General features: G+C 41.3%; 1 protein-coding gene across 1 annotated transcript; it reads left to right on the top strand.

Moving 5' to 3' along the window:
• The first annotated feature begins 2628 nt into the window (after positions 1-2628).
• On the top strand, positions 2629-8766 carry si:dkey-43p13.5 (visual system homeobox 2). The gene is made up of 4 exons (XM_066675481.1): positions 2629-2691; positions 4700-5069; positions 6640-6797; positions 7980-8766. Exons 1-4 carry the CDS (start codon positions 2629-2631, stop codon positions 8370-8372), a joined length of 984 nt encoding a protein of 327 aa, XP_066531578.1. The 3' UTR covers positions 8373-8766.
• The last annotated feature ends 1179 nt before the right edge of the window (positions 8767-9945 follow it).

Genomic DNA, 9945 nt, shown 5'->3' with positions numbered 1-9945 from the left:
TACCCTGGAATCTGATAGCTGCTTGGCTTGTGAGAGACAACAACTGAAATGCCATTTTAATATAATGCATGGAGTAGAAGGCTGTTGGGATAGTATTTTAAAAATAAAACATGTTTTGTTTGTTTTAGATTAGCCAGAGGAGAGCTGGTTTTCTAGGCTCTTTGGTGTCTGTCGTAGGGGGATTAGCCCTTTCCTTTTGAGTCTTAGCCTTGCTGTTTAAGCCTGCCTGTAACAGTCAGCCGATAATGCATGAATCATTTCCTAGTGCTGCAGAAAGCAATTAGCCCCTCTAAATTATGATCCGGCTTCACAAATAGATCAATCAAGAGAATCCATGCCACACTAAGACACAGCCGCAAGCTCATTCGAGACGGTTAATGGTGCCACGAATGAAAGAGCATAACAAATAGTGTGCTGCGTTTATTGTTTGCCGCTGTCGCCGACCCATTTAGGCAGCCTATTTACCATCTTATATTTCAATGATTTGCTTTAATTGTGATTTTGTATTAAAACAATTGAGATTAGTGTGTTAGCATGATGGGAATTTATATAAGCATGTCTTGTTTCTTCTTCTCTGTTTCAGCAGAACTTCAACCCTTGTTTAGAGCTCTGGGAAAAGAAGCTAAGGCCTTTGCAGAGCTTAAAACTCTCACAGAAAAGCAAAGGCCCTCATCTGTATCGTTTAGTTGTTGATGCTAAGACTTGTTGTAAAGCTCTCCCTTAGAATCTGGCTTTATCAATAAAGATTCATAGAACTCACTGTGAGTGTATAAGGCCACTCTTTCCTAATGTATGTAACATGTTTAGAAATGTATGTCAAGTGGCAGATGTTCTTTTCCAGAGCAACTTATTATTTTAAATATGTTACAGAAGTTAGCAATGTAGTACTAACAGTGTTAACTCTTATGGGTTTAGCATGCATTCCCATCTGAGCAAGGCATTGCACCCACTTCTGCCATTTTGAGGACTAAAGTTACCCACTAACTAGGTTTTCGAGGTGCAGTATGCACACATTTCCCATTATATTGTAGGAAACACTGAAATGTATTTGCACTCATTGCCAGAGAGAGGCAACAGTGGAAACCTTAAAGCATTGTGAGTACCCCAGTGCAACATTGATCCTTATATAATTGTCATAAAAAGGCCAAAGCTGGCATCTGATTGCTATCATAACAAAACTAGGCACTACAAAACTATTGTCCTCCATGCATTTTGAACTCTCCAGGAAGCTTGTACTTTCCTTCACACTATTAGCTTTGTAGCACTGATGGGGGAAAAGTACCAAGTGGGTAGAGTTATATAAATATCCCCCAAAAAGTGTTTTTTTGTGTGTGTGTTTTTATATGCTCTGTGTGATTATGTCAACTTTGATTAAAGGATACTGCTGCTCTGTTGCAAGTCTTAGCATTAGATAAAATGTTTTTTTTTAAGTAATCAGTGGAATTTCCCTCTGGGAAAAGCTGTGGAAGACCATTTGTCTTCTGGACTGCCCCTTCTCACACATTAATTTTGGTGTATTCCCTTATCCTACACTATCACACTCTGCATTCAGTATCTAAATAGCTGTATTTGGGTGGGTTACTGCAGGGTAAATATCAAATCCACAGACAGCAGTACTTAACAGCAAAGTCTGGGAACCACTGAGAGCATCAGTTCATACTCCACAAGAATTAAAATTGCTTGTGTATTAAAAGGATGAAAAAACAGGTTAAGAATTGTTTTCTGGATTTATATCACACTTCCAGAAAATGATATTGAAGAGTCACTGGGGCCTCACCACTTGCATCAATAGAAGGGTATCCTCAAAGACAGATCACTGTAGCTTATAGGAACAGTCAATCATTTATACCACCAAAAAGTTCACATTTTTATAAAAAACAGTATTTATCAGGTCTAAAACATCTAGTTTTTTAGGTGTCAGTGTAATGCTTGTTTCTTAATGTGAAGAAGAATATACACTCTTAGCTTTCTAATTTAAATTTTATATAAATAAACAATATGCAAATATACATTGTTTCTTACCACGACCCTGAACTGGATTAGCGCTTAGAGATAATGAATCAATGAACATTGTTTCTTTAGAAATATATTAGGTGTATGAATGAGTTTTAAAGTGTTTTTGTGGAACATAATTGTAATTCAACATTCTCAAGCTCTCGTCATTTTATGGCATCTTCTGCATAGTATTAAAAAACCACAAAAGTCATTTTATTCAACAAAAAATAAAAACCTTTTAACAATGGCATGTTAGAAGTATTTATTTGTCACTGTGTACATTGAGTTTCATCAAGGAACTCGCACTTCAAAACCATGTGCCCCCTCCAGGGTGTATTCCCACCTTGTGCCTAATGATTCCAGGTAGGCTATGGCCACCGCGAGCCTGAACTGGATATGCGCTTACAGATAATGAATGAATGAATGAACAAAATGCTTTATAACTTATTTGTACACAATAAATGCTGCATTGTGTGTTTAAGTATTGCTGAACTTCTGGTAGCAAAAATGCACCAGTACTGTACTTTTCTTTCTGACAGTGCCTAGTCTTTTGATGTGGGAATTAATGTGGATTCTTCAGTGTTGCAATCTGCATTCTTCAGCAGGGGAATTTGTTTCTCTGCACCACCTGCAATGAAGCTCGGGCTGCTGGGACGAGTGTGGACATTGTACGGAGGATACCTGGTGTTTGGACAGGTGTAGAGAGATTCTCTTGTCCTGGTTGCTGCTTGGTGACTCAGTGTGTTGGGCTGCCGTCTCTGGGGTTGATCAAAGCAGTGGTGTTTAGCAGCTCGGCTGGTGACAGCTCAGTGTGATCTGATCAGGCATCAGGGAGCAAGGAGGGGTGACTGAGAACTAATGCGCTTTCAGTGGATTAATTGACACACCTGGGTTCAGTTCCCAGACACTCGATCACGCCGCACTCATTGCCTGTCTGTCAACGCCTGCAATGCAGCTGCGGCAAATGGATTGCCGTCCTCTTTTGAATGGTGCCCAGATGTACATGCAGATGTGTGAGCAGGTTTCCTGTTTGCAAAGTTTGGCAAATTGTTATGATCCTTTGCAAAGGAATGTACAATCTTAGAAAGGAGGTGTCGTAAAGGTTTCATAGAGGGGGAAAAAAGGGTTTTGAACTTAACTTGTTGGAAATGGGGCCCTTTAGTAGGTCCTGGGGGACCAGCAGTTCTTATGAGGAACTTTACATTGGGAAGTTTCCATAAAATTCACATTCATGATTCCCTTTATTAGAAGAAACAGTTCCTCAAAGAGCCACAAATTCCAACGTTTGCTGAGTTACTTCCTCCATGACCAACACATTTTGGCACTTTCAGCTTTGAGAGTGTAGGACTGTGCTAATTGGATTCAGTCCATAGTTGGAAATCATGTCCTCTGAGCTAATTTTGGAAAATTAAGTCACTCTTTGACAGCAAGGAGGGGCTGAAACTTCCCATGGTCACTCCAGTGTTGGCTGTGAAAGTGATCATTTTTCAAAGGCCTGGGATTGATGACCCACAGCCAACGTTGGTGAACTGTGTCCTTAGCCAAGCCCAGGAACAATTCCTCATGTTTAGACAGGTGATCTTCTTCTCATTGTGAAGGCAGGCTTGTGCGAGATAAACCACTCCGACGCTTCCTGGATCAAAAGGAGTCAGCTTTAATCATTTTCATCTGGTGACAGAATTCCCAGCTGCTCTGACACATTCTGCATTTCAGCTGCAACCGGCTTTGTAAATTTCATTTTTGAGTCACATTTGATTATGGAAACCCATCAGCACCTTCCCAGAGGACAGTTTTTCTCCTCTGTCTGTCTAGCTCTCTCTTTTTTTCCAGACGTGTAGAGGAGCAAATGAGTGTGATGCAAACAGCCATATGCCGTAAATGGGCTAGTAAATGAATGTCAATTATGTGGGCCAATTAGTGGGATGTGTTTACTGTGTAAATAGAGGCTGTTTGTTTGCACTCTCGCCCGAAGATTTGATCTAAATCTCTGTGTGTATTGGGGGGTGGGGGGGTGTCCTTAGCGAAAGCTTCTCAGCTGTGAACCCCTGATCCTTTCCCTCTGATTTAATATCTTTGTGCTTGTTTTTTCGAGGTCTAAGCCTCACAAATGACTGCAGTAAGGACAGCGCATAGACGGACGACTGGGCCGTATCCAGCAACTTGCATACGTGTCTGTGTGAGTGTTCGCATCTCAGGAACAAGGCTTTTACTTTTGCTCCCCCTTCTTTTCTTGTTACACTCCAGTGCCTTGTGTCTGGTTTGTCACATTAATAGAGAGTACAGAAGCTTGAAGAGTGCCTGAACTTGCCTGAGGAACACAGCAGAGCAAACAAAGGCCTCCCCCAAATAGAAACGAAGCAGTACAATTCTGTGTTTGCCTATCAGTCCCACGTTGGGGATATGAAGGAATTAAATGTCACGGAGCGACACTGATGAAGAGTGATTTTCTCAGCGTCTGCCCTTAAATGAAGCGTGGAGTGAATTCCCGTCCCTGTGATTGAATGTGGGGTTTTTTTTGTTGTCAAACCTGGCCCTTCTTGTTGGGATTAGTGGACATGGGTGGGTCATGTGACCAGAAAAGAGGGTGGGGAAATCACACCTGACTCAGGTGAGCTGTTAATCCAGAGCAGAGCTCAGTGTTTTGATTCATTACAAGCCGGAGACATGAGTTTTTGGTGACTGGACTTTACGAATCTACCTATAGATACCTATTACTGAGAGTGATGTCTACAGACTCTGCATCCATTTAACCAAACATCTACAGCACTGGGTCTGCAAGCTTCCACTTCTCCTGGCCTTCTCTGGACGCTCATCAGAGGAGCTTCTTCCCAACTGGTTGATCATGTTTGGTCCAAGTCAACTGTTGTCTTCTCTGGGCCCTGGCATTCTCCACTCCTCTGCTGCTCACTTCTTTCCAGCTTTCCCCAGTAGACTGGGTCCACCTCAGCTCCTGATCCCATCGCCGCTGCTTAGCTATGAGCTCCTGCGTGCCTACCTCCAGCCTGAACCTTGCAAACAAACTCTACTGCTGACATCCCAGACCACTGGAATTGTCCACCTCTCTGACAGTATCGGTAAGAGCCACTTACATACGCATTGTGACAAAATTGTGTATCTTTACAGGTTGGGGGAAAAACACATTTTTTTGATGGAGATTTGATTGGCAAAGAGTTTTGGAGGATTTCTATTGGTCCATACATCATAAACTTTTTAACTCATTGTAAAGAGCAGCTAATGCTATCAGATAAGCAAAAGAAACCCTAGCATCTCCAAAAATACTTTACAGGAGAAGAAAATGAAAAAAAAGGATGAAAAAGAAAAGAATGGGAAAATGGAGATACCGCCAGTACCCCTGCATACACTTGTTATACCGTGTTGTTTCAAGAATAATGACATTTGTATATGTTCAGTACAGACGCAACCAACATAGGCCAAACTACAAAGTACATATGCAATACGCAAGACATAAGGTGAGTCCCCAAAAGTTCTAGAGAGAGAGAGAGAGAGAGAGAGAGAGAGACAGACAAGATTTAATTTAAATTCATGTGGATTCTGTGTAGAACATGGCAAACTGCAAATTAAAATTTACATTTTTGGAACTTATTTTTGAGTCGCAGTTGTTTGAATCCCTAAATGTGGATATGGAGTGCCGACTGTGGAAGGTTTTGTTCCACGAGCAGTGATGTACATTGACGCTTTGGTGTTTACTAATTTTTTGTTACATAAACAAAATTTTGTAATTTCTAACAAAATGTTGTAATTTATAACAAAATTTACGTATCTTGAATATTCAAGAACATCAGTTGCCTTTTACAATGTGAGCTCCACTGCCAAAATCTGAAATGATATCCTTGTTGTCCTCTACACTCATGCTTCATTAATAAGCTAAACTGACCATATCACTATGGATCATTCTAGGCACTGCAGTGAAACTGGGGTAGCGATGCCATGATAATGTGTTGCATGGGTATGAGGGGATCAGGCACTGCAGTGCTTTTAAACATTGTGTCCATTCACTGTCCTCTCAATTAGACACACCTATCCTTGTTGGTCCACCTTGCAAAGGTAAAGTCAGAGAGAGTAGCTCATATGTTGCTGCACAGATTTTGTTAGCCATTCTTTAGATGTGAAATTTGACTGACAATGTATGCAGAGCAACAGATGGACCCCTGTCTGTAACTGTAGAGGTACAAAATTCAACTGTATGGCTGGCTATTGGAGCTCATCAAAAAGACAATGAGTGTAGAAACAAGAATGTTGCTTTAATGTTATGGCTAATCTCTGCGTATATATGATATTTTTTTTCTAATTGACCTTAGGACAGTGCGGCCTATGGGAGAAGTTGATCTGCATGAAGGGAATGCCTTGCATGTGTTAGTGTTGTGCATTGTTTATTAAGGCAATCGATATTTAATAATGTACACTCTATTCGCAGTGTGAGGGTAATTTGAGGATGGTGGTCTGCTCTGTGATAATATCCAGCCTCTGTGTTTTTAATGGGACTCACAGTGTTTACACAGGATCGGCTAACAGCTCGTAACTAACAATCAATTATGCGCCTCTGCTGAAGAGAGTTTAATGAAGGCTGGCGCTAATTAGCCGATCTCGAGCCGCTTGTGTAATTGGCTCGTGATGCGCTTCCAGATGAACCGCGGCCAGTGAAACAGCGGCGAGCGAGGGCCAACTACAGCAGCTGGCAGCTCGAGGAGCTGGAGAAGGCGTTCGAGAGCACGCACTATCCGGATGTCTTCATGCGCGAGGCTCTGGCTCTCAGACTGGACCTGATTGAGGCCAGGGTGCAGGTATGGACTCCTATTCTTAATCTGTTCTTCTATATTCTCTAATTGAAATATTATTGGGTACTTTAAGGGTCACAAAACAATACTCGTACAGTCGAAAGAAAAGAAAGAATAATACAAATAGAAGATACAATTTTTATAAATTTGCTCTGTAACATTCAATGATTTGATCCCATTCAGATAGTAATGACGGTAAATAAATAAATACATTGCCTTTTTTAAAATTTGGCTTAATGTTTAATGATATTTCGTAATTCAGCGGGAAACCTGGGTAAACATTACATTAATATGTAGATATGTTTTCAATGTCCTGTACACATTTATTATCTAAGTATGCGTCTGTTTTTGTTTGACCACAGGTTTAAGCTGTATGAAACATATCTGATTGATCACACTCAATACCGAGGCCACTCTAGCATGCAGGTGTATAATATTTATACCATGCCCTTTGCTTTAGGTAGGGTGACCAGACGTCCTCTTTTTTAGACTTAAAAAATGTGCGGGTGGAATTTCACAAACGTCCGGGATTTTGTTTTTCTACAGTTTACATAGAATTTCGAGAACCGTTTTGTTCAGAAACTAGTCCCGCCCTCCCCTACTACGATTGGTTCACTTGAGTGAGAAGGGGGCGTGGTGAAGTAGCCTAAAATCTTCTGATTGGACGGTCTGACTGTAGAGCTACCGTTATTGGTCGATAACCTTCTCTGTAAACATTTAATTGGTTAGTCTGCACGTCAGTAGTCATTGTTTACGTCAGGCAAAGCTCATGTACCTACCCTCATCTCGAGCAGCTATGCCAAAACGTAAATGTAAGTTCTCGGATGAACTTACATCCGATCCTCCTTTTTTATCAATCATGTGCAAGACACGAGAAGTCTTGGGGTGGGGTGGGGTTAAGTAACAAGCTTTTTTAAATATCTGAGTAGCAGTTGGGAGCTAGGTGCCTTTCTCAGTGTTACCTCAGCTGTGGATGTTGAAGAAGAATATAGCACTATTCATTCCATCTCCCTGCCCTCAATTTCCTTTCAGGTCAAATGGACCGAGCTGGTGACCTTCCAGTCCTAAGCCCACTTTGTTATTCTATAGGCTAAGCTTTATTGTTTTAGGAATATATGCTCATCTATGAATGTACAACTCTTTTTAAAGGATGTGTGTGTGTGTGTGTGTTTGTTTGTGCCTGTGCAGGTGTGGTTCCAGAACCGCAGGGCTAAGATGCGCAGACAACTGAAGCTGCAGGGTCAAGCTGGAGAGCTGTGTGTGGGCAGAGAGCCTGAGCTCAGGCAAACGGTGATGTCCAGTAGGAGCACAAAGCTGGACAGTGTCCAGGGGCCGGTCTGGGAGAGGAAGCAGGAGAGAGGAAGCCCCTCATGGTCCAGACCCTCACCAGCAGCAGGAGTGAGAAGCCCAGGGTCTGGGTCAGAGCTGCCCAGTGCAGAGGATTTCCGCTCCTGTAGCATCGCCAAACTCAGGGCCAAGGCTAGAGATTACGAAGCTGAGATCCACAGCAGTGTGGCCAAGGTCAGCCGTCAGAGAGAGAGACCCCTAAACACACAGCTGTTCACCACAGACTCAGACTAACTGACCAAGACCCTGTCCACAGAGAATCAGCGGAAATATTTGAATTTCAATGAAATACATTTCTATTTATTATCAGGTTAGTCATGCACACCTTGGGGCTGCAAAATGACACCAGATATCTGTAAATCATGACCACTCCCTTCCATCATGGGGGTAAATTTAACTACTGTACTGTATAAATATAGACATTTTTCTTTTAATACATTCCATTTCAGTCATTTTTGTTTGTCATAGATTCTAGGTGTCTGTCTGTATGTCATATGGAGAGGGCACTTACTTACTTACTTACAGTACAGCTAATCACTATTGATTATATTAGTAATCTTATCAATTAAGCTATACAGATTTTGATAGGTAATCAAAAAGACAAAAACTAAAATGTATGATAGAAGAGTATCAAAACATGCACAGCTTTTTAAGATTGCAAATCCCTTCAATGCAAAAAAAAAAGACACATGAATATAGTAAAAAACATTTACATGGGAGAATCAAATGTTTTATTTTTATTATTATTAATATATATATATATATATATATATATTTTTTTTTTTTTTTTTTTTTTTAACTTCATCCTGTTCAGTCACTCTGGGACTGGAGCCTACACCGAATCACTGGGCACCGGACAGAAACACACTCTGGATATGCCACCAGCCCATCACAGGGCACCGCATCCTCACACATTCACTCGCACCTATCGACACTTCTCAATAACCAATCCACTTACCTATTAAACTGCGAGAGAAACCTGGAGCACCCAGACCCACACAGACACAGGAAAAACACACCAAACCCCTCACAGACCGTGAGCCGTAAAGCTCCAGGCCACAAGAGCTGTGTGACGGTGACATTACCTGTTGCACCACGATGCTGCCCAACGTCCATTCGGTGCTGTGGGGTTTGTTTGGATTTATTCAGCCATGGATGCGATAGTGAAGCATACGTCTCTAGCCAGTATTTGGCAGCTGGGCATATGGTGACATTTTACTCATTCCATTTCATACTTTTCTATTGTGATTAAACAAGCAAAGTGGTTGGTATAACTTGGTGAAACAATGTACTAGTCTAATTCTGTAATGTTTGTAGTGTAGACATAATGATAGGGTATGTCATTTGTAAAATCATTTTCTCTTGTTGTTTTTGGGAAGACCACATTAGAGCTAAAACCAGACCCATGTTAAAGCTTTATTTGAAAAGGAAACGAGTGGTGAGCTCATGGATGGACGCCCTTTCCTTCAGTTCTCCTGTTACACTGACACAGGATGTCTGCAAGCTGCCACAAGCTCTGTGTTGAACACAATGGGGTCGGCTGAAATACGACTGGCTTTTCTGACAGAGGTGCTCTTCCATTAGATTACATTAGCAAACACACTTGTCATGTTTTTTCCTTCCACTTATCATACTGTAGATAGGTCAAGGTGTTAACATTTTCAAATAGCTTTGAAAAACAATCACAGGCATCTTTGTTACCATGTGCTTTAGAAGCTTTTATCATGGATTAAGTGAGAATTGTTCACTTAGAAACGTATATTAGAAGCAATTAATCTATTTTTAAAAACATTGGTAGAGGTGCCTG

This window comes from Hoplias malabaricus, chromosome 6 (genome assembly GCF_029633855.1).
Source record: "Hoplias malabaricus isolate fHopMal1 chromosome 6, fHopMal1.hap1, whole genome shotgun sequence".
Classification (NCBI taxonomy): domain Eukaryota; kingdom Metazoa; phylum Chordata; class Actinopteri; order Characiformes; family Erythrinidae; genus Hoplias; species Hoplias malabaricus.
This window is presented reverse-complemented; position numbering and strand designations above follow the sequence as displayed.

Excerpts from the sequence above, each read along its gene's own strand:
- si:dkey-43p13.5 (XM_066675481.1), top strand. The coding sequence starts at position 2,629 with ATGAAGCTCGGGCTGCTGGGACGAGTGTGGACATTGTACGGAGGATAC. Across the intron at positions 2,692-4,699 it reads GATACCTGGTGTTTGGACAG|ATACCTATTACTGAGAGTGA; the intron begins GTGTAGAGAGAT and ends ATCTACCTATAG. Across the intron at positions 6,798-7,979 it reads TGATTGAGGCCAGGGTGCAG|GTGTGGTTCCAGAACCGCAG; the intron begins GTATGGACTCCT and ends GTGCCTGTGCAG.